At 47.8% G+C, this 24,607-nt stretch overlaps 1 protein-coding gene across 12 annotated transcripts in view; it reads right to left on the bottom strand.

The window, feature by feature from the left end:
- Positions 1 to 24,607, bottom strand: part of DEPDC5 (DEP domain containing 5, GATOR1 subcomplex subunit) — a 72,208-nt gene that overhangs the window by 27,082 nt on the left and 20,519 nt on the right. For 8 of the 12 annotated variants that reach the window (XM_070475618.1, XM_070475617.1, XM_070475620.1 and 5 more), the window contains exons 14-30: positions 24,466 to 24,540; positions 23,011 to 23,145; positions 22,221 to 22,282; positions 22,009 to 22,082; positions 21,180 to 21,249; positions 20,948 to 20,984; positions 20,111 to 20,231; positions 17,367 to 17,587; positions 15,987 to 16,190; positions 15,107 to 15,242; positions 13,793 to 13,890; positions 11,592 to 11,657; positions 8,295 to 8,478; positions 7,968 to 8,128; positions 5,184 to 5,301; positions 3,168 to 3,335; positions 1,048 to 1,267 (exon numbers count right to left, since the gene is read on the bottom strand). In XM_070475618.1, the coding sequence (XP_070331719.1) occupies positions 1,048 to 1,267; positions 3,168 to 3,335; positions 5,184 to 5,301; positions 7,968 to 8,128; positions 8,295 to 8,478; positions 11,592 to 11,657; positions 13,793 to 13,890; positions 15,107 to 15,242; positions 15,987 to 16,190; positions 17,367 to 17,587; positions 20,111 to 20,231; positions 20,948 to 20,984; positions 21,180 to 21,249; positions 22,009 to 22,082; positions 22,221 to 22,282; positions 23,011 to 23,145; positions 24,466 to 24,540 (2,150 nt within the window). Of the gene's footprint in view, positions 1 to 1,047; positions 1,268 to 3,167; positions 3,336 to 5,183; positions 5,302 to 7,967; positions 8,129 to 8,294; positions 8,479 to 8,511; positions 8,800 to 11,144; positions 11,237 to 11,591; positions 11,658 to 13,792; positions 13,891 to 15,106; positions 15,243 to 15,986; positions 16,191 to 17,366; positions 17,588 to 20,110; positions 20,232 to 20,947; positions 20,985 to 21,179; positions 21,250 to 22,008; positions 22,083 to 22,220; positions 22,283 to 23,010; positions 23,146 to 24,465; positions 24,541 to 24,607 lie in introns of those variants that run through there. The other 4 variants (XM_070475619.1, XM_070475621.1, XM_070475626.1 and 1 more) reach the window with 3 other exon arrangements.

Here is a 24,607-nt window from a genome sequence, read left to right as displayed (position 1 = left end):
TCATCTAATTTTACTCTCATCACAGCTTGAGGAAGTAAATAATGTTACATCTACTTTATGGAAAAAGAAACTAAGTCTCAGAAAAGTGAAGTAATGTATCCCAAATCCCACTGCTGCAGGAATTGGAACTCCCAGTTGACTGACTCCAAAACCAAGGTTCTTTCCACTACACGAGCTCTCCTGGAAATGATGCTGTGTACAGAAGGCAGCTGAACATGAGGTTAAAAACGAAAAGTAAAAACGACGACTGATGATGAAACACTGCTCTGCAATGGAAAGGAATGAACTGTGGAGCCCAGCAACAAGTGAGATGAATCCCAAAGGCCTTATGCTGAGGGGAAGAAGACAGCCTTGAAAGATTATGTGCTGTATGATTCCATTTATAAGATATTTGGAAAAGACAACTGTAGAGTGATGAGAACAGCCCAGTGGCCACCAGGGTTAGAGATGGAGGGATAGTGTGACTCTAAAGGGCGCTGTGAGAGCTTTCCTTGGAGTGATGGAACTATTCTCTGTCGACTGTGGCGGGGATGGTGGTGACATGAATCTATACATTTATAAAATTCAGAGACCTGTGTGAGGAGGCACACAGGCCTGCATGTGGGCCGAATCATCCCAGATCAGCCCTTTGTTAGCTGGGTGTCCTCAGATACATCCTCCCACCACCCCTACAAGCCTCAGCATCCTCACTGGGGAGTGAGTCACTGAAAGAAGGCCCGAGGGTGCGGGGAAACTCCACAGGTGACAGAAGTGACGTGGCTGCTGTTGAGCAATCCGGCATCAGGGCACACAGGCAGCTGCGCCTGATGCCGGGAACCCTGCGGGGAGCTCATGGAGGGCTTTGTCCTCCGGTGGGGCGCTTTCCCCTGCTTCCCCCACCACCAACCACTTCATCTGGACTGAAGGAGAACCCACTGCGCTGGACTGAAGATAATCTCTGGGCGGCTGTGCGGTAAAGAACCAGCCAGCAAGGGGCCGCTGATGCAAGAGGAGGCGGGTCCTGCGGCCCAGACCGGGCGCAGCCCGCGAGGGGCCCTGGGGCCTCACCCGCATCATGCGGTCGGAGCGGTGCCGCCGGCGGATGCGGTTCAGGCCCTCTACGAAGCGAATGAAGCCGTCCAGGAGCTGCCATTCCTCCTCGTCTGCCCGCGGCCGGTCCCCATAGATGTCGCAGTGGGCCTCTCCCTCCGTGATACGCTTGGTGGCAGTGACGCAGGCCGGCAGCAGCAGGAAGCGTGTCCTCCAGAACTTCAGGGACTCGATTAAGCTGCAGAGGGATACAGTGGGAAAGGAGGCGGAGGTGAGCCCAAGCTGGAGGTGAGCCCAAGCCGGAGGAGGTAAGCCCAAGCCGGAAGAGGCGAGCCCAAGCCGGTGATAGAAGCACCTCCGGCGAGGTGCATCCGTCTCAGCAGCTCCCAACCCCCACCTCAAGAGTGGGGTGTGAGGGTCCTTCTGCCTGGGAGCACGTGCTCATCTGAGGTTGCAGGCTCAAAGAAGACCTCCAAAGCTGCTTTTCCTTTCTACCCCAGAGACGCTGGAATGCTGGTGTGCACCCAGGCCCAGGGTCGTGGCAGCCTTTTATCATCACAACCATAAATCACGCATAAAAATGAAAACTTAAAAACAAGACATCACAAAGCTTTTTATGTAGAGAATGCATAAACAACAAGGTCCTACTGCACAGCACAGAAAAGTATATTCAGTAGCCTGTGGTCATAAAAAAGAAGGACATACTGCCATTACTGCGACATGGGTGGACCTAGATATTATCATACCGCGTGGAGTAAGTCAGAGAAAGACAAACATCCTATGATATCACTTATATGTGGAATCTGAAAGAACGGTACAGGCGAACTTGTTTACAAAACAGAAACTGAATCACAGATGTAGAAAAGAAACTTAACCGATTACCAAGGAGGAAAGAGAGTGGGGAGAAACAAATTGGGAGACTGGGACTGACATATACATACTACTATATATAAAATAGGGCTTCCCTGGTGGCTTAGTTGGTAAAGGATCTGCCTGTCACACAGGAGGCCTGGGTTCAATCCCTGGGCCAGGAAGATCCCCTGGAAAAAGGAAATGGCAACCCATGCCAGTACTCTTGCCTGGGAAATCCCATGGACAGAGGAGCCTGGTCAGCTACAGTCCATGGGGTCGCACAGAGTCACACACGACTGAGCGACTACACCACCGCATATAGAGTAGATAACCAGTAAGAACCTCCTGTCCAGCACAAGGAATTCCACTCAATACTCTGTAATGATCTCTATGAGAAAAGAATCTAAAAAAGGGTAGACTTATGTATAACTGATTCACTTGGCTGGACACCTGAAACTAACACAACACTATAAATCAACTATACTCCAATTAAAAAAAAAAAGAAAAGTATATTTACATGAAACCATCACACTGTACACCTTACATATATACTATTTTTGTCGATTATACCTCAGTAAAGCTGAAAAAAGATTTTTAAAGATCCTAGGATAAACCATGGGGGGGCTTCTCTGGTGGCTCAGATTGTAAAGAATCTGTCTGCAATATAGGCGACCCAGGTTCGATTCCTGGGTCGGGAAGATCCCCTGGAGAAAGGAATGGCAACCTACTCCCAGTATTCTAGGAGCCTGGTGGGCTACAGTCCAAGGGTCGCAAAGAGTCGGATGGGACCCAACTGAGTGACTACAGTTTCACACTCTCAGGATAAGCCATAATGGAAAAGAATATTAAAAAAAGAAAGCACATATATAACTGAACCACTTTGCTGTATACCAGAAATCAACGTGACATCATAAATCTACTATACCTCAATTTAAAAAAAAAAGTTACAAGCAGTCAGGAAAATGTGAAGAGCACTGACATTCCACCAAAGGGCACCAGGCTTTTGTTGTTGTTTGTTGTTTCATGTGGCTAAATACATGTAACAACATTTACCACTGTAATGATCTTTCAGGGCACATTCAGTGGCACTCAGTACATTCACACTGCTGTGCAATCGTCCCTATCCATCTCATCACTGAGTTTTTAACCCAATCCAGATGTGTTTTTCCCTCATTTTTTTCCCCCCAAAAACGTCCTCATTTTGCAATCAGGGGGAAGGACAGAGGCATTAAGTTACAGACATGTGGCAGGTCACGATGGTGGGAAGCCAACTCGGGTTCTCTGACCTGAAGTCCTCGGAGCCGGCAGAGCAGATGTACTGATCTAAGTAATTCCACTTGTACTCCTCCAGTCGCTCATGCGAGAATTCCACCCAACAGGAGACGAACTCTGAATCGGAGTGGGAGGGGCAGAGACTGTAGGTGTAGTGGATCTGGGCAGACTCGTATGGGTACCTGAAAAACAAAGGTCCAAACAAGGATACCCACCAACTCGTCTGTACCTTTTCTTTCTCAATACACTTGGCATTCAACCACAGTAACCATCTCATCTCAGGGGGCTGGTAATGGAGATTTCTCAGTTTTTAAACCAGAAAAACATCTACTTTTGCTGTATTGATTATGCCAAAGCCTTCAACTGTGCAGATCACAACAAACTGTAGAAAATTCTTCAAGAGATGGGAATACCAGACCACCTTACCTGCCTCCTGAGAAATCTGTATGCAGGTCAAGAAGCAACAGTTAGAACAGGACATGAACAAATGAACTGGTTCCAAATTGGGAAAGAAATACGTCAAGATTGTGTATTGTCACCCTGCTTACTTAACTTATATGCAGAGTACATCATGTGAAATGCCAGTCTGAATGAAGCACAAGCTGGAATCAAGATCACTGGGAGAAATATCAATAACCTCAGATACACAGATGACACCACCCTTATGGCAGAAAGCGAAGAAGAGCTAAAAGAGCCTCTCTATGAAAGAGAAAGAGTAGAGTGAAAAAACTGGTTTAAAATTCAACAATCAGAAAATGAAGATCATAGCATCCAGTCCCATCACTGCATAGCAAATAGATGGGGAAACAATGGAAACAGTGAGAGACTTTATTTTTTTGGGCTCCAAAATCACTGCAGATGGTAACTGCAGCCATGAAATTAAAAGAAGTTTGCTCCTTGGAAGAAAAGCTATGACCAACCTAGATAGCATATTAAAAAGCAGAGACATTACTTTGCTGACAAAGGTCTGTATAGTCAAATCTGTGGTTTTTCCAGTAGTCATGTATGAATGTGAAAGTTGGACTATAAAGAAAGCTGAGCACTGAAGAATTGATGGTTTTGAACTGTGGTGTTGGAGAAGACGCTTGAGAGTCCCTTGGACTGCAAGGAGATCAAACCAGTTAATCCTAAAGGAAATCAGTCCTGAATATTCATTGGAAGGACTGATGCTGAAGCTGAAACTCCAATACTTTGTCCACCTGATGCGAAGAACTGACACCTTGGAAAAGACCCTGATGCTGGCAAAGACTGAAGGCAGGAGGAGAAGGGGACGACAGAGAATGAGATGGTTGGCCGGCATCACCGACTTGATAGACATGAGTTTGAGTAAGCTCCGGGAATTGGTGATGGACAGGGAAGACTGGTGTGCTGCAGTCCACGGGGTTGCAAAGACTTGGACACGACTGAGTGACTGAACCAAAACCTTCTTATTCTTCTATCATATTCTTTGTTTTTAATTGGAGTGTTAAGACTCATGCTAAACATTGTAAGCTGAATCAAATCCCTTTCAGAAATAGGTGAGCTGCAACCATAAAACACAACCCTGGAAAGCAGACTTTCCTGGTGGTGCACTGGATAGGAATCTGCCTGCCAATGCAGGGGACACTGGTTAGATCCCTGGTCCAGGAAGATTCCACATGCAGCAGAGCAGCTAGGCCCATGCGCCCCAAGTGCTGGAGCCCAAGCACCTAGAGCCTGTGCTCCACAGCAAAAGAAGTCACTGCAATGAGAAGCCTACACACAGCAACTAGCCAAGACACCAGCCCAGCCCCTGCTGGCTTCAACCAGCCCTTGCAAAGCAATGAAGACCCAGTGGGGCCAAAAATAAATAAATAAAAATTAAAAACAAAAACAAAAAAAAAAACCCTGGGAAACAAAATAGTAACTCCAAAACAACAACTACTCACTCAGTCTCCCCGGTTTGAATATACATGTAATTCAGTATGTGGACAGTATGTGTTATAAACATCACTTGGTAGGTGGACATGATCTAGGACAGAAGCTGAAAACGTTAAACACCCAGGACTCACTTGGGAAGGTACCGGGTCACTGTGATCATCTTGTCTTTCAGTGTGACTTTGTGGAAGGTTCTGCCCATGCTCAGCCAGTACTGGTCTTCCTCCTCTGGGCGGTTTCGGGACACAAGGCCTAATAAGGAAAAAAAGAATTTCCTCCATCTGGTTGAGGGTCCTTCCTTTAAAAGGCAATTGCTTCTCTTCCACATAGATTCAAAAAAGGAGAGACAAAAGAGGCAACACTTTCAGTTTGGCAATTTCGGGGAAAAGAAATACTCTTGGTTTAAAAAAAAAAAGTCCTGAAGGTGGAAGATTTTTCTGTTACTGAACCAGCCAGCAGGGGGTTGGAATCGGGGGTACTGACAGCATCTGGCTGCCGAGGCTGAACAACCTGATGCCTCGTCCTCTGTGAAGGGAAGTTCTGAGGTGGATGTTAACTAACTAAAATGGAACTCCACCCCTCTCAGGCACAAGCTGCCACCTGGCATCTGAGACCCTCACCCCTAGGGCCGCCCACCCAGCCCATGATGCCCACTCTGCTACACCATGTTTCAGACTTAAAGGACCGCTTACTGGGGACTGCCCTGGCAGTTCAGTGGTTAAGACTCTGTGCTTCCACTGCAGGGGACATGGGTTCGATTCCTGGTCAGAGAACTAAGATCTCATATGCAGTGCAGCCAAAAAAAAAAAGGAACCACTTATTTAATTGATCAAATTTCCTTCTCCAAACATCTGCTCCTGTTGCTTCTTCTGCCTTCTCTTCCTGGACCACCTTCAAATTCCTAGAGATTGTTTAAGGTCACCATCAAGTGCCACCTTCTTCAGAAAGCTATCAGACCCCATCAATGGTGAATTCTACCCTGGATATAGCTCCTTGTATGTGTCTGTCTCACTCCATGACAAAGTAAATGTTCCAGGAGGCCAGGGCCCAAATCTTGTTCATCTTTGTATTTTCAGTAGCACCGGATAAAGTGCCTGTTCAGAGAAAAGGCAGCCTGGATGGGACCACTAACATGAAAGGGGAATTCGTACCAGCACGTTTAGGATAAGAACAAACTCCTTCACATGGCCTGTGCAGCCGGGCCTCCTGATGTCTCTGGCCATGTTGCTGGCTCATTCATGGTCCTCCCCACACTCCTCTTCTAGGTGCCAAGAAAATCTCACAAGGTCTCCAGCCACAGGGCCTTTGCACACACACTAATCCTGCTGCCTAGTGTGCTCCCCTCACACTAAAAACTCCTGCATTTGTTTCAGGTCACAGCTCAAACATTACCTCCTGAAAGAAGCCGCTTCTGACTCTCCAGACCAAACCAGGCCCATATTAAATAATCTCGGACGAGCATTTTGATTTTTCCTTCATGGTCTTTATCATAACATGGAATTATATTTCATAATTTGACTAATGTTATTTTGTCCTATAGAGTAGGTGCTTCAAAAATACTAATGAATGAGGGACTGAATGAATGAATGAAATAATGAGTGATTGAATGAGTGACATAATAAAATGGGTGAACTAATGAATGAATGAGTGAACAAATGATGAACAAATGAATTAGTGAAATAAGGAATTAATGAATAAAATTAGTGAGTGAAATAATGAATGAATGTGTGAAATAATGCATGACATAATGAATGAATGAATGAACGAACACCATCATAAATTCATAGACCCATGCTGTCCTATATCAGGCACTGTGGCTTCCATAATGGAAGATAATAAGATGAAGCTGAAGTTATCCTAGTACTCAGAAAGGTTATTATTAGTAGAGTCTATAATATGAAAAGGTATCACGTGATACACACCACAAGAGGCTTTTAGAGAAAACCCAGAGGAGCCCAAAGCTTCATGGTGAACAAAGGGGCATGGACGCAAGGACCACTAAGCCCCTGCTGACAGGTCCATGCTTCTTTGACCCTCTGACTGAAGGAGCTTTAATGGAACCAAAGCTGACCTGAGGTTTGGTTCTGGCTGTCTAGGGAGCAGGGTGGGGTGCTCGTTAGCTATATGGAGGAAGCAGGGGACAAAGAGACACTCAATGATGGCTCCAGGAAGTGACCGCTGCTCTCCGGTTCCAGGCCCCAAAATGTAATTCTTGCTGCTGGACTTGTTTCAGGGGAGACCTCCAGAGCCCAGCTCAAACTCAGCCAGCACCACTGAGTCTCTATACTCACTAGCCTCTGTCACTCACGGATGACCCATCTTGGCTTCAAGTCACTGAGCTGCGGTGAGCTGCAGTGACAATAATACAGAAGGAGAGGAGAACAAGCATAAACTTCAGGTTCAGGTAACATTAGAGGACCTACAGTGTCAGGCACTGTGCAAGAAATAAACCCAGGCCTCTGGGATGGGAATATTCACCCTGTAGTTTGACGGTTTGGCCCCTGCTCAGCAGCCTGGGACCCAAGGTACTGCTCAAGCCAGGCTGGAACATCCCTGAACTTAGCCATACACTCTTCCTTAAAAGGAGAGTTGAAGATTAAAGAGTTTTAAGATAAGTCTGAACCCAGAGGAGACGTTAATTCTTGTATAAAGTAAAAATTTTAAAGGGAAAAAAAATGCGTAAGCAATACAGCAGAGAATATCTGTGTAAATATGCCACTGCATAAACATATTAATGTTATATATTAGTATACATAAATGTATGAATCTATGTACCTAATATGAAAGTACTAGATCAAAAAAAAAAAATGTGTGTTGAAAAACAATGATTTTAAGTGTATGTATTCCCTACTATCTTAAGAACTTGTTCGTACAAATTGAGTACAGAAGAAAACTCAGGGTCCACAGTGGCACCTCACCCCGGCTGTAGAGCGGGCTGCTGCTGAGTGGCGGTGGGCCGGCAGGGCTGGGCTTCTGTGCACGGGGCTGAACAATGATCTGGTAACCCTGCATGAGCCGCTGGCAGATGAACTCTTCAAACACCTGCTGGGCCGTCATCTGCACACCCTCCTCGTCCCTCCTAAAAAGACAGATGGCGTTCACAGGATACGCCAGGAGCACAGTGACAGAGTCCCCAGTCCTCAGCTCCACCCCCGTGCGCCTTTCCATGGTGGTGCGTGAAACTGAGGATTTGCAAACCAGTCTTGGGAGAAGCAAAAGCCAGGCACCTTCTCCCTGTCACCGACCTGTCGATGTCAGCCTCTGGGAGGAGATCGTAGCAGCCCTCCGTGTAGTCGTTCTGTAGGCCCTGGCGGTCGGGGAAGTAGTCCGTGGTGAGGGGGAGGCACGCAGGAGTCGTGAGTGACTTCCAATCCACACCAACTGTGCAACAGAAGCCTGGCACTACAGGGGGAGCAGACAGCGTCAGAACTGCCTCGTGTGAACAGGGAGGAAGGTAGTGAGGTCACCAGGCAGGTGTGGGATGTGGGTGGGGAATGGGGGGGAGGAGGGTGGTGTGACAGGTGATCAAATTGCCAGGAAAGGGAGGGAGAGAGAAAGGGAGGGGGGAGGGAGAAAGAGAGAGAAACAGAGGCTGTTAGACAACGCAGTGCTTATCCGATCCCACCATGCAAATGGGAGTCGCAGCCGACATTTTTCATTTTCTGCTGATCGTGAGCTGCAGCCGTGAGTCCAGTGAGGTTACGGTAGGGGCAGGCCAGGCAGAGTTACACATCGAAGCAAATCAACGTCCTGAGAGCGGAAGAGAGGCTCAGGCCAGGAGCCTCCCCGAGGCTCCCCGAGGGGGCAGAGGGGCCGGGTAGGGAGAAGAGAGGGGCGCAGCTGATTCTGGCGCGAATAGCACAGGGGAGCAGAATTCAGGATTGAAAAGTAAGTCACGGATCCATCAGGGCAGGAAGAGGAGTCAAGGGAGGATGTCTGGGAAAGTTACGAGGCTGGAACTTTAGGAGCTGGAGTTTAATAATCTAGAAATGAGAGCTGCCGTGGCAGAGCGGGCCCGACCCTCTGGGTCGGTCAGAGATCGCCTGCGCTTTGGTGAAGTAGGGCTTCCCCACTTTGGGGCATGAGACCTACTCTGGTCAGGATAATTCTCTGTCCTGGGGGGGCGGTCCTGGGCACTGCAGGATGTGGGCAGCATCCCGGTCCCTACTCACTACATGCTAGTGGCATCGCCTGGCTGTGAAAACCAATGGTGTCTGCAGACACGGCCTCATGCACCCCAATGAGCAGAATACCCCTTGCTGAGAATCACTGAGTTAACGCAGGGGGCAGTTAGCTTCTTCAGTCAAGTAAGTGAACATTATTTTTCAAATTTTCATACAAGGGAGCAACAAGAAGCAGACATACTCCACGCTTCAGCCTCTGCGTCCCCAGCGAGACCCTGAGACGCCTCATCCTCCGTGGCTCCTCGGTCTTCCGCCCGCTGTCCTCCCGACAGCCCTCCTCTGAGCAGCCGTGGTGGCATCATCAACCCCTTTAACACCTGGCCGAGCTGAATCCCCCCCAAGGTCACAGGACCAGAAGCCTCTCTGCTCAGGGATCTTTCCTTCATAAAGTGACCAACATGCCCCCAGGAAAACAGTGTCCCTGAGCCTGCGGGCCAGGGGCCAGGAAGACTTTCGAGCTGGGTCCCAGCAGGAAACATGCCCCGTGTGCAGCCACAAGGCTTGGGGGAAGATGACCTGACCTGCAACAAGCCTAATTCCACAGTCTCCACTCCAGGTCCCGGGGTGACTTCTGCTTGGTTGGTCTGAATTTTATTTTATTGTGGTAAGAACACTTAACTTGAGACCTACCACCTTAATAAATTTTTAAGTGTACAATTCAGTATTCTTAAACTTGGGACAGTGCCATGCACCAGGTCTCTAGAGACCTTACTCATCTCACAAGGACTGAAGTTTTACGTCCACCAACTAGCAACCCCCCGCACCCTGCCCACCTTCCCCTGGGACCCTGGCAACCACCTTTCCACTCTCTCAGTCTATGAGTCTGACTCCATACAGGCCTCGTGAACTCCTTAATAGCCCAAGAACTCAAAACACAGCTAAAGGGAAAGAGAGGAGGGAGAGGAATGGACTGGGAGTCTGGCGTTAGCAGATGCAAACTACTACATTTAGAATGGCAATGGCAAGGTTCTCATGTATAGCACAGGGAACTATATTAAATATCCTGTAATAAGCCATAATGAAGAAGAATATAAAGAAAATAATGTATGTTTGTGTATAACTGAGTCATTTTGATGTACAGCAGAGTTGCACAACATTGTAAATCAACTAGACTTCAATAAAAACAACAACAAAAAAAACCCAGCCCACAACATCCTAGTTAGCACCCCAATTTCCCATATGGCAAACAAGGGTGAGTTTGTGTGAGCTTCCTTGTCAGAATCAGCAGCAGAAGGTGGGTACTGCATGGAGCCCCCAAGGGGAGGCCGGAAATCCAAGGCCCTCTATCTCAGCGCCTTCTTACACCGTTCTGGCCCTTGCCAGCTCCCTGACTCTTGGGATTATAAAAACCTTTTAGAAACGGGGTCCGCAGGCACACATGGAGATTTCAGACCTCGTGGAGAGAAAAGCTCCCAGTTCTTAGCTGGATGCTGCTGCTGCTTCCCTGGGTAAAGAGTCTGGGTGGCCTCTTTTCCACCTCCAGTACCTCCAGGCCCTGCCAAAGCCTCTGAGGTGGTTCCAGCTCAGAACCACACAGTGACAAACACAGATGACAAAATCCAGTGCCGGGCTTGCAGAGGAGAAACAGGCTCATCTATTCAAGGCTGGCAGCTTTCTAGAAAACAATCAATCTGCCAACTATTCTTTGGAATATATTCCAAGGATCTGAACCAAGAGAAAAAAATACACCCATGACACCATGCATTATATGCTAAAAAAAAAAAAAAACAAAAAAAAAACTAGAAATCACCCAAATGGCCACCAATAGACCTGATTATCCAAATTACAATATAGTAATATGTTTGATATTGACATGAAAAATGACTAGCATGCCAGACCTGGAGAACTAGTGAAATGATTGCTAAGTTAACTTAAAAGTGGGGACAGTAAAAGATTTGGTGATGTACATACATCCATCGGTCACAGTGAGGTAAAGCAACGTTGATCAAGCAGTAGAGTTTCTTTTTCTGGTCTTTTGCTATTGCTGATATTTAGATGTTCAGCTATTTCAACAGACAAGGATGATCAATGTAAATACAACCCAGACACACACTTCCAACTGCAGGGATGTAAAAAGCTTCAGGTCTTATTCCTCCAGACTTCTCCCCAGAGCCACCATTAGGCATCTCAGAGCCAAGGCCAGCGCTGGGAATATGGCCACCCTTCCCGTGTGGCCTCCCCGCCGCTCCCTTTCCATCAGACAGGCTAGACTCTCCCTCACCACACTGCCTTCCCGCACCTGAGACATGAACGTCCAGGCTGTTCTCTCCCCACAGGGCGCCTCCCTCTTGCTCCCCCACAGTGCCCTGACCATCCACCTCACACCCCCACCTCCCTCCATCAGTCGCCCCCTCTTACTTGGGTCTGGAGAGGTAGACACACTGTCCTCTGGAGAATCCTTATTCTGGGTCCGAGGATTCACACCTATGGAAAGATAAAAAGAATCTGTTTCACTGAGGCTCATTTTGCAAAAAAGTTCTGACCAGTTATAGTCTAAAAAAAAGAGAGACAGAGAGAACCTTCCACACCAGTCATTAAATAAGGACTTCTCTTTTCTCCAGAGCAGATTCTACAGTTCCAAGACTCATCTTCTGAGGAATCAACGGGTCTATGAGAGCTGCCTCCCCCAGGCCCAGAATCACACTCCATGACCACCCTGGGAAAATCCTGAAGCAGTTACCACCTGAATCCATGGTTCCCCTGCTTCAGGTCACCAGGAAACTCACTCTAAGTGTGGTCCCATAAGCCCCAGAGCAGTCCTCCTTTGTATGACTTGACCCCAAACAGCTGGGAAGGTCAAACTCTGGATTCCTATAAAGTGGCTCCTTTTAGCAAAGTAACAGAAATGTTGCCTTTATCATATTCTTTTTTTTTTTTGAAGTTCTTTTCTTTTAATATTTATTTGGCTGCATAGGGTCTTAATTGCGTCATGTGGGATATTTTTGTTGTAGCACATGGGCTGTCTAGTTGTGGGGCACGGGATGAGCTGCTTTGCAGATTGAACCCACATCCACTGCATTGCAAGGCAGATTCTTAACCGCTGGACAGCCAGGAAGGTCCCTTGCCTTTTATCATATTCTGAAGGCACTTTCCAAGAGCCTGGAAGCCAACTACCATTTTCAGCCCCTAAGCACAGGGATCAAAAATATCTTAGCCCTAAACTTTTATTCAACATGTCTTCTCATTCAAAATGAATGATGGAAAGATGGACTAGAAATAGGAAGGAAATAATTACGATACTTTAGGAATCCTCTCACTGCCAATCCAATTTTCAAGCCTTAGCTATAGGCCACCAGAAACATCACTAGCTGAATCCACCCATGAATGTAGGCAAACTTTATTAACTAATTTTATAAAATTTCAATCCCATTGTTTTCCTCAAGTCAACTTTCAGAAAGGCAAGTTAACTTATAGAAAACGAAGACATGAAATAGTAACTTAATTTTTTCTTTCAGTTTTAATGTTTTTCATATTCATTTGGTGTAGTATCTATCCTTTGAGGCTTTCCAAAATCTGCCCTCCACCCATCTAAACCCATGTTCCCCTACCCCTGTAAAGGTTCTCTGAATAGTGCAGAAATCAGAAACAGCAGCCAATGCAGGAGACATAAGAGAGGCGAGTTTGATCCCTGGGTCAGGAAGGTCCCCTGGAGGAGGGCATGGCTACACACTCCAGTGTTCTTGCCTGGAGGATCCCATGGACAGAGGAGCCTGGCGGGCTAGAGTCCATGGGGCTGCGGAGCGTCAGACACGACTGAGCACAGAAACAGCAGAACAGCTGGCTGCTGGCTTGAGAGATCAGAGTAACATCTCCCCATCTCTGGGTGTTAAGTTGCTACATGTGTAAAATATATTTAATGACTTACTCCCTACAGGAATGATCAGATAACAAGTGCTTCCAAAAAGCATAAAGCCTGTATCAGTAAAAGCTCCAACCCTCCCTGCACTTAGAATCCCTTACCTTCTAACTCTCCTCCTGACCAAATGCCACCCCTTCGCGTCTGAGGTGCCTATCCACTTGTGTAAGCCAGTGGTCCTCAAACTCTTTGGCACCAGGGACCGGTTTTGAGACAATTCAAGCACATTACATTTATTGTGCACTTTATTTCCATTACATCAGCTCCACCTCAAATCATCAGGCATTAGATCCCAGAGTTTGGAGACCCCTGCTGTAAGCAACAAGGTCATCCTTCTCTTCTCCAATCTCAAACCACACTGCTCCCTCTGGGTCTCTGATCATTTTTATGACGGGGGGGGGTCCCCTTCCACATATAATTGAAAGCTTCTAAGCCTGGTGCGGCCCCCAAAAGTGATCTCATAAGCAGTCCTCAATCACGACTCACTGACAGACCAATGATAAATGTGTTCCCGACCAACATGTTCTCAGCTAAAAACGTTAACGTGCGGCCCATTTATAATTCCATGCATTATACAGCACGGCTTCTAAATAGGTCACCCGAAATTGGGGCTGAAACGATCCTGAAATAGACACGGCCCTGCTTTTCCGTCCCATGTCACTCCCGGGGTGGGCCTGCTCAGAGCGTCTCTCGGGCGGGTTACCTGCACCACTGCCGCTGAGCAGGCTGACCGAGAGCTCCTCCGTCGCAGCGAAGCTCAAGAAGGACGTGCTGTCGCCGGGCTGGCGGGGAGCGCTGTGCCTGCAGAGAACAGACAGAGCACAGCCACCTGGCTTACTGTGGATCACCACCTCTTTTATTCTGCTCACCCTGTCTCCGGGGGGCTTTCATCAGAAACAGGCCTGAATGTTTGGCCACACGGGCTGGCAAACACCAAGATCCACATCACAGCTGCCAGGCTTCGGAATCCGGAGCGCATGCCAGCTCGAGACTCCCACCCTGGCACCCCAGCCGCACCCCCATCGCCATGCCAGATGCCTGCCCTCTCCTTCCTAAGTCTGCCCCTGCTGATACCCACAGCAGGATGTGAGGTGCTTCAACAGAGGTATCACGTTAACCTGGTAAAGAGGGTCACGTCCTGCCTGTGTCCCACATCCAGCCCATGGGATGCTGGGACGACTGGAAAGGGGTCAAAGGTTGCCCCTTGCAAGAGTAACGCATCACAGCAGATCCAGAGTAGCCAGGGCCAGAGCACGTCAAGGTTTAAATGACTTTCTTCCTAGGCCAACTCTCTCTGGATGCCTTGTAACACATTTAGAACCCCGGTTCAAAGAGACTTGTTTCTATAAACACAGGCCTTGGTCTCCACTGTTTTTACTTATTTACTTTTTATCAAGCAAAATTTTAATAATATAGAAATATATAGTAGTCCCTAACTTGATCAAAAATATCACTTGAAAGTCAGTAGTACCCATCTTATGATTTGCAATTTGCCAACCATTGCTATTAGATAAATTCTTATACACTGGTTATTTTGAGATCCTAAACAATGCAATAAAATATGAAAAACAATTAAAATGATAAATATCTGCAGTGAAGGCAAAGGATTCTAATTCATTTGGGATCCACTGCTTTCAGCATTAACCCAACAATGGGATTCCTCAATGACCGAAATGACAAAAGTCACAGACTGCCTGCCCAGAACACACAGCAGGAACCACCTGCCCTGGAATTCATTTTCAGCCTTGACTGAGGATCAGAGGTAACTCATGTCTGCGGTTGACAAAGTGTGTTTTGAATAAAAGCAGAAGCTAAGCAGGGCCTGGGGAACACCTCTGGCAAAAACACCTCAGGCTGTCTGTGTCCGACGGGCCCAGCGAAGGGGACTGACAAAGGGTTGATGCTGCACGCCCGCCATGTCCCCGAGTCTCCTGGACGTGACGTGTCATGGGCAGCCCGTTCCGCCATCACCCCAGCATTCTCACAGCACCTCCCAGAGCCCCAGGCCCAGCCTCACCTGCCGGCGGCCTCATGGTATGCCAGCTCCAGCAGCTCCGCGGAGGAGTGGGTCAGGTCCCTCTGTCCGCTGCCCTGCAGCTCTGCCATGTTCTGTCGGGTCTGGTGATGGATCTGAATGGCCTCTCCGGATGGTCCTATCCAGACAGGGACCCATGGACTCATCGTCCCCCCAGAAGCCAGAGCCACACACTCTACCTCACACTGTTTCTCTTCCTGCTGCTGGGACGTGGGCGCTGGAGAGGCTGAAAGGCAACTACAGCGCCCAGGAACATCATGTCCTCAACCCTCTGGTCCCAGACAGGACATCACCTTCTCTGAGCATGGCTTGTCCTCCTGTGAGGCCTCAGCCTAAGAACATTGCAGGGGACGTCCCTGGTGGTGTAATGGATAAGAATCCACCTGCCAGTGCAGGGGCCACAGGTTCAATCCCTGGTCTGGGAAGATCCCACATGCCTTGGAGCAACTAAACCTGCATGCCACAACTACTGACCCCATGCTCTAGAGCCTGAGAGCCTCAAGACTAATTCACCAAAATAAGAAGCCCACACACTGGACTAGAGAGTAGCCCCACTCACCATAACTAGAGAAAGCCTGCACATAGCGATGAAGAACCAACACAGCCAAAAATAATAAAAGAAAGAAAGAAAATTGTGGGAGCCTTTGTTTCACACACATCAAGTGAGATACAGCAAAGACAAGGGCACAGGAGGCAGGGGCTCCTCCCAGGAGGCTTAACGCAGGTCAGGAGAACACACAGGGCTGTCCCAGCCTTCAGGTGCAGAGAAGGATGGCATCTCTGACTGAGGCCAAGGAGGGACGAGTGCTGAGGGCCAGGACTAGGATTTCTGGGCTCGGGCTCTCTCCCGGGAAAAACTCACCCACAGGGAAAGTGTGCATCCAGCGCCTCCTGTTGGACGTGAGCTTCATGGGCATCCGCGAGGGCGCAAAGGGGTTAATCAGCGCCCGCTGGTGCGCGTACCCCCCGGGGCGGACGTGCAGCAGGGACTCCGCGCTGCCCACGTGGAACCGGCCCGGCGCGCTGGAATCCCGCTGCGGTGGCTCCATCATGTTCTCCAGGACGTCTGCCCGTTACCATGGCGACCGGCGGGGCGCAGAGAGAAAGCACAGGGTCACAGGGAAAGCAGGGCTAGGCACAGGTCCTCCGAGGCTGACAAGGACCTTGGAGGGCGCACGTGTTCGGGAACGAGGGAGATGAGTGAAATGACCAAATTATAAAGAAATGAAATACTGGGTTGGTTTACTTTTTAAACACTTAAGAGAAGGAGGCTCTGGTCCCTAAATTACTAGCCTAGTGAGGCCACACCCAAAGCCAACAGGGAGGATCACACATTGCCTGGATACCCCAGACTCTGAGCTGGATGCAATGACTCCATGGAGCTGTCTCCTCTGGGGTGGGTGTATTCTGTATACAGGAGGAACAATACATGTAGGTATTTGGTGACCAGAAGGGCGGACCCTGGCAGAGACAGTGAATGTGTTTAGTTCACTAGACCCGTATGATTTTCCCCTGAGGCTCACAAGGAGAGGGCAGTTTCCAGCCCCTTTGCACTGGGGCCACATAACAGAGCTCCAGTCAGCAGAGCACAGGCAGACGCGACCTGCTCCAGCTGAAGGCCTGGACCACTGACATCTCCATTCACGATCTCCATTCCCTGCTGTGGAAACTCTGGAGACCTGTGTTGATGACCATGGCATCCTAGGATAGAAGGAACCCCAGGCCCTAGGTGACTGGGTAGACAGAAATCCCTTACCACTGATGCAGAGGCCTGGAACATGAATAAGCAATCAATGTGACTGTGTTTAAAACAATAATAATAAATTCATGGGAGGAAAAAATGAGGAAATGAGTGCATCCAGCCTTGACTAGGCATGGAGATGGCATGCTATTTAGACCCAACCTGTCCCACCCAATGGCAGACAGGTCCCTAACCTGAGTGGATCAAAGAGCTGAAACCTACTACCAGATCCCCTTGTGAGTGTCCCACCGCCCACTAAGCAAACACCCAGGTTAGAAAGTGGGTCCAGGGACTTCCCTGGTGGTCCAGTGGCTAAGACTCTGTGCTCCCAATGCAGGGGGCCTGGAGCCGATCCCGGATCAGAGACCTAGACCACACGTGCCACAACTAAAAAAGATCTGAACAACGAAGACTGAAGTGCCTCAGTGCTGCCACTAACACATGATGCAGGCAAATAAACAAACAAAAGAGCAAAACCGCTGCCCAGCCCTGCCCTCTGACCTCGAGTGCTGGTGTAGCCCAGGGAGCTGCTGACTTCGTACTGGTGCAGGTGGGGGTGAGGGATCACCAGGATGTTGGCGCTCCTGCCCAGCGAGCTGTCGTCGGAAGCCTGGCTCCTCACCTCCTCCGTGGGCAGCGTCCGACCGGGCAGCGAAGGACTGGACGAAACGTCACAGGAGCTGGCGCTCTTCCGGCTGTGACTCTCCCGCTCTCGCACAGACCTGGCAGGCAAGAGACCAAGTCACTGTCTCCAGCCCAGGCTACATGGAAGACCAGTAACGATAACCCCCGTGGGATCTCTGGGTGGGAGGTGATGCAGGAGGTACTCTGCCCGGAGCAGCTCCAGGAAGAAACAGGGGAGATGACGGACAGTCCTCCCATGGCCAGTCCTGGGATCACAGCCTTATAGAGGCGATCCCTCAGTCTGACCCCACCTCATCCCACCATCAAGCTCGCGTCACGGAGAATGGAGTTTTGACTTGAGGTCATCCAGGAGGAAGCACACAGCACCACCTGAGACGTCTCCTGGCATCAGAAATTGAATCTAAATCTCATTGGGCCTCCAGAGACAATTGCTAGTTTACAGGAGACTCAGAGACGACAGGGCAAGTTAAACATAATCAAGGAAACAAAGAGCCAGAGGAAGAAAAAGCAAAACACTCTACAGTCACAGAAAGGACACAAGATGAAATGCCACATGTGCATCTTCTTCAGGTCCCAACTCAAGCAAACTAACCATAAAAACTGCATTTTTGAGACAATTAGGAAGTCTGGAGAGGGACTGGCTATCAGAGGATATTAGCAATTAGTGTGAATTTTGTTACCAGGAACACAGGTACTATGATCATGTTGGGCTTTGTTTTTTTTTTTTTTAATTCTTATTTGTTAGAGACACACACAGAAATATTTAAACATTAAAAAAAAAAAAGGGTATCTGAGATCTTTTTTAGAATACTCCAGTGAAATTTCAAATGTGGGAGAAGTGATAAAACAAGATTGACAACATGGTGATAAGTGTTTATTTCACTAGTCTCTGAATGTTTCCTTAATAAAAATGAAAAAAAAAAAAAAAAAAAAAAACACCAGTATGCACTTATTAAAACATGAAACTCCCTGAGGGGGGAGCCTCTGAAAGTGGCAGGAAGAAGGATCAGAAGGAGAGAAGTCAAATGGAAGCAAAAATTCAGAATGAAAGAGTCAGCAACTACCCACAGGGCTGCCCCTGTGTATTATCAAAGCTATTCTCTCTCCACCTGGAAGAGTTTTAAAGTGAGCTTGGATGGAGCCTGAAGATAGATCCCAAGGGCAGACTGCACATTTCATTATTTCAACAATAAATATTTGAGCACCAGCATATGCTCAGCCCAGTGGAGGGACAGAGCACCGATTAGGGCATGGTCTATGCCCTCAGGGAACACAGTCTGAGTCTCCGGGACATCAGGTCTTGCCATCTTTGGTCAGAAGAAAGAAAACCAAGCATTGTGGACCCGGAAGGTGTTCTAAGATGCTCAGAAGAAAAGCACCACCAAGCCCTTGGGCAGCATCCATGTGCAGGGAGCTGCTGCCAACAGCACTTACTCTGAGCTCTAAGCACTCTCGGGACCAGACATCAGGATGGGATGAGGGGAATGGACAGAAGCACGTGGCCACGATGAGCCCGTCTGTCATGATGTGAAGAGACGGGAGGTTTTTCTAGCCAGTGGTACTGAGTTACAGTACACTTTCCATACTAAGAAATGCAGAAAATAGACTGGCGATGCTTGGTCAATGAGGGGGAAAAAAAAAAGCTAGAACTCTATTTCCCACATTCTAAAAAAAATTCTACACAAATCTCTAAGCATAAAAACTAAGACTATAGGGACTTCCCTGGTGGTCCAGGGGTAAGGGCTTCAAGTTTCCATTGCATGGAGGTGTGTTGTTTGATCCCTGGTTTGGGAATCGCATGCCACAATGTGCAGTCAAAAACAAACAGACAAACAAACAAAAACCAAGACTAAAAGAATTAGAAGAAAATACAAAATACACATCTTGGATCTGGGATGGCTTTCTTACACTAGACCCAGAAATGAGTATGTTGGTAAATCTAAACACATCACAATGGAAAACTACTGTGTGACCCAAATACCAGGGAGCAAATTTCAAACACAAGAGTTAAAGAAAGAAAAGTATCTTGCTCTCTGGGAATAATAAACCTAAAAGAAACTCTGGACACTAGGATCGATCTATTGATCTATCTAACTTGGTGGCTCAGATGATAAAGAATCTGCCTGCAATGCAAGAGACCTGGGTTTGATCCCTGGGTTGGGAAGATCCCCTGGAGAAGGGAATGGCTACCCACTCCATGATTCTTGCCTGGAGAACTCCACGGACAGAGGAGCCTGGTGGGCTACAGTCCATGGGGTTGCAAAGAGTTGGACACAACTGAATAACTAACACACTTTCACTTTATCTATTAGTGGCTGCTCAGTGAAATGAAGATTCTAGAATTCAATTGTTCCTCTTGGTTAGAAAAAGCAGGATGCTCTCCTTATTTGGGAACACTTCATCATAACAAACACAGCCAACCAAACAGCTAGGCCAGAGAATGGGAAAACAGAGTCCCTAATGATGTATATACTATGGCTTCCATTTGGCTAATTTTAATTTAAGATATTTTCAAGGTTGCTTTCATGTAGGTCCCTCTGGGGCCTCAGGTTTTCCTAATTAGTTTCTACATCCACCCCAAAGCACATCTGGCAGAGAACCTGCAGGTGGCGAGGCGCTGAGCCCGGGAGGGGCCCGGGAGCCTGAAGACTTGTGCGTCATAAGCATCGTAATCCACCTGGATGGGAAGGGCGTTCTCAGATTCTTTGGGGGTCCCGAGAGCTGAAACACATGAATAATATCAACTGTCATCAAAACACACTTCAATAAGAGGCCTTCGGATGGTCTTCATCAAAATCTGCAAGGTATAGGGCATCATCAGCATCTTCCCATGGAAAAAAATGAGATAATAACCCATGATCAGGTTGCAAAGATTAAATGATTTTTGCATCAAAACAACAGAGAAGTTACTATTTACAAGCACTAAGTAAAGGCCAGATGATGGCACCGTTTCCTTCTGTGATACCATTGTTAAAAAACAGCATTTTAGTGGGATGTGGGGGTTGGATGGGAGGGAGGCTCAGGAGGGAAGGGATATACGTGTGCATGTAGCTGACTCACACTGCTGTGCAGCAGGAACTAACACAACATTGTAAAGCAATTATACTCCAATTAAAAGAATAAAAAAGCAATCATAAAAAATAGCACCTTAATGTATATATTTAGTCCTTTAAAACTTTTCACCTGATTCCTATAACCAACCTATGGAAAACAAACACAAGATTTTGGGGAAAAAAAAAAGTCCTGTTATCACCCACTCTGCAGTGGGTGATGGGACAAAAACATACGCAGGCATTAAGGGACCTTCCAAAGGTCACACAAGGGGAATTCAGGTCCCAAACTTGACCATGAACTTTTTACGCAGCCTCACGAAAACCTGTTGCCATGGGTCAGCTGACTCTTCCTAAAACTGATGAAAGAAGGAAAAAAATACTCACATGTATCACGGCCGTTTTTTGCTTTCTCAGAGGTGGGCTATAAAGTTAAACAGATAGTTAATCACTCCTGGAATTTAGCCTGGTGTTTATTTACTTAATGCAGAAGACTATAAAATCTTAAAATGAATTTCTCAATGCTATTCGTGACCACTGGGAAATCGGTGGTAACTTAGGGCCAAAATAACAATATCAGTGACACTCCCCAGAGGCTCTCCTGGTCAGTGAAACCTACCTTCTTTCCTGCCAGTTTAATTCGTGGAGTGAAACTATTACAAAAGAGCTGGCTTTTGGATGTGTAGAAACTGTGAAAGAAACAGACAGGGTCACTCATCTAAACCCCTTTCATTTTATTTTTAATTAAAAAAAAATTTTTTGACGGTGCCACACAGCATGCGGGATCTTACTTCCCCTACCAAGGATCAAACCCATGCTCATGCAGGGGAAGTGCAGAGTCTTAACCACCAAACCACCAGAGAAGTCCTCAAACCCCTTTCATTCTAAACTTCCAGACACAGTTGGAATCCCAGCCATTGATCAGCCCTCCTAGGAACGCTCACTCAGGCCTCACTGATCTTTCCAATTCTAACTTTCCTTTGTAATTACTAGGAAACATTGATTACGTTTTAAATTATTGTTCTATTCCTTTCCCCCATAAATTGTCTCATGTGTGCTAGTCTTCATTTCTAAGTGGTTTAGAACCCCCTCGTTGAGCTGAAATCAGCAGGAACACTGAGGCCTGGTCCCAATGAAGAGGAGGCACAGGAAGCTTCCCACAAACAGAGGGGCCCAGGCCCAGCATCAGTCATCTGTGGGCTGTGGGAGTCGGGAACTGGTGTGGAAAGAAGTCCTTCAAACTTGGTCTTATGCTTTTCACCACAGACTGTAATTATGTCATGGCCATGGCTTTGCATGTAGACAGGTTTGAAGCAAATGTTACACCTTAAGTTTCCACACTTTCTTGACAAAAGATTTTATATTAAGAGTTCAACAGGCTTGAAGAAAAAATGGCAAGGGAGCTAACAGAATCCCTGATCACCTATGGTGAATCCGCTCTCGCTCACCTGTGGTTTATCCAGTGAGGGATGTTGTAGTCATCGCCCAGACGGGAGTCGTGAGGGGCACTCCGATTGTGCAGCTGAAAGGGAACAGAGCATGGACCAGGTGAGCTGGGAAGCAGGCGGGACCCGGAGCCAGCCAGCTTCTCCGATTCTAACTATCCCAGACCACCCTGCACTGGAGCCTGGCTTTTATCAAGCCGGGCGAAATCAATCACCTTGAACAACGGGACCGCGTGCAGCGGCTGCTCCCCCATGCATACCAGGTCCACACCGATTCCTAAGGAACAAAAGGGAGAGTTGGGGGGTGCGTGTGATTTAAGTGGGGTCAGGGTTCGAGACACAGCTGACTTATCAGCACTGCCCAAGGCAGGTAAGAAGGAAATAGGTGCATTCCGTCTTTCTAACCTTCACCAAGTCCCACTGCACCTGCCACTAATCAGCACTTGACAATCCGCCTCTGACTGCCCTGCGGGTCGTGATCTGCCAAGCAGACCACCATGCGGCCATGAGCACAGTTTCAAGGCCAGAGAGGAAAGGGAACCCTGCCAGCTCAGTAAAAAGCAAAACAATTCCATCAGTTCAGAGTCTCTTTACTGGCCGTCGGGACTCATGTTCCCAACTGCGTCTTGCTGTTGGAACACAAATCCAGCTGGGGGAGGGGTGCAGGTTGGGGACATCACAGAGGGAGTACCAGGTGATGCTGTGGCACTTCCCAGGACGGGCCAATGGGCACTGGATCCTGGAAACAACCCCCAAAGGCGTTCTCCGAGTCAAGTATGTCTGGGAGACTCAGAGTGCCAGTTCTGTCCTTTAGAAGAAAACAAGACACTCTGACACCGTCACACTGGCGATGAGGGACTGTGCCTGACTGCGTTCCCAAGCTGACCGACCATGGAACTCTCTTTGTCATCTGACGTTACTCAGGTCCCCAGTCCCGATACTCAGAGCCCTAAGGCTAGCCAGGCTATAAACACAGGACGCAGGGCAGCGCCCCGGAAGCATTACCGTTATCTATCATCCGCTGCTTGGTCAGGATCATGAGCAGCCGGTCCACTTCGAACACGCCCACCCCGGGTGTGATCACCACCGACATCTGCCCGGTTCGGTCAAAGTTGCGGTTGATATAGTGCTTGTCAAACACTTGAAACAGAGCAAAAAGTCCTCCCATGAAGATGCTACAGCATCTCAGAAACTAGCCAATGGCAAGCACTCCTGTGCTCTCGGATCCTCTTCGTCCATGTCCCTATCAAAACGACTGCCACCTCCTGGCCTGAACTCATGACTGTCCTTCCCCTTCAATGTTAAGAGCTTCTTATGTACAGCTCTATGGCCCTGTCACCTTTGTTAACCCCCCTCTTCAAGGGTGTATACCTTGTTTGTGCAGCCTTTTGTGAGAAGTGAAAGTGTTAGTCGCTCAGTCGTGTCCAACGCTTTATGACCCCGTGGACCATAGCCCGCCAGGTTCCTCTGTCCATGGGGTTTCCCAGATAAGAATACTGGAGTGGGTTGCCATTTTCTCCTCCAGGGGCTCTTTCTGACCCAGGGATAGAACCCATGTCCCCTGCATTGCAGGCAGATTCTTTACTGTCTGAGACACCATGCCCAAATTTCATGTAGTTAATTTAAACCATCCATAAATGGATTTGTATTGCAACTTAGAAGAACCAAATATTAATTAAGACAGTATTCCAGTATTCTCTGCTAAATGTTACATGGCAGCCTGGATGGGCGGGGAGTTTGGGGGAGAATGTATATGTATGGCTGAGCTCTTCTGCTATACATCATGCTATTAACAATGGTTTCTCTTTGGGAAAGATCTGACAGTGGAGGCAGAGGGGATATTTTTATTTTATTTGAAGTACTTTTCTAGTATTTGAATTCTAGGAACATGGGTTCCTTCTGTGATTTTTTTTTAAAAAAAGTAGATGTAAAAAAAATTACCTAGAAGCAATTAAGGGATGGAGTAGAAAATAGTAAGAACACAGTTTTTAGGAAAATAAATGACCCAAGGAGAATTGCCTACAGCTCTTTACCCTTGGGTCAGCATGAGACATGCAAGTCAACTGCCAACAGAAGCCCCAAGACCCACATGGTGGCCATTAAATCCATCTAATCAGGACTTCCCTGGCAGTCCAGTGGCTAAGAACCGGCCTTTCAATGCAGGGGACATGGGTTCAATCCCTGGCGGGGGAACTAATATCCCACAGGCCATGGAGCAACTAAGCGCTGCCACAAAAGATCCTGCATGATGCAGTGAAGATCCTGCACGTTGCAACTACGAGCCGACGGAGCCAATACGTGAATATATGGTTTATAAAGTCACGGCTTTCAGTTAACCTGGGAGCTAGGTAGCTGGGGGCATCACCAGCTCGGCCTGGGTCTCTGCACATCAATAAAGAGAGGTTCACGGTCATGTGGTCGGCGAAATGCCCACAGACTGTGGCCAGCACCCATACTCACCGTTGAAGGACAGGTTGATGGCCTCTAGGTAATTTCCTTGTGCTGAGGTAGAATTGTCTCCTTGAGGAAAGCCCTCTGAAGCAAAAGACACAGAGAAGGAACATCATCTCATGAAAGATGGACTCGAAAGGAACAAGCGGAA

The sequence above is a fragment of the Odocoileus virginianus genome, chromosome 12 (genome assembly GCF_023699985.2).
Source record: "Odocoileus virginianus isolate 20LAN1187 ecotype Illinois chromosome 12, Ovbor_1.2, whole genome shotgun sequence".
NCBI classification, from domain to species: domain Eukaryota; kingdom Metazoa; phylum Chordata; class Mammalia; order Artiodactyla; family Cervidae; genus Odocoileus; species Odocoileus virginianus.
Note: the sequence above shows the minus strand (reverse complement) of the source record. Positions and strands in the feature narration are given on the sequence as shown.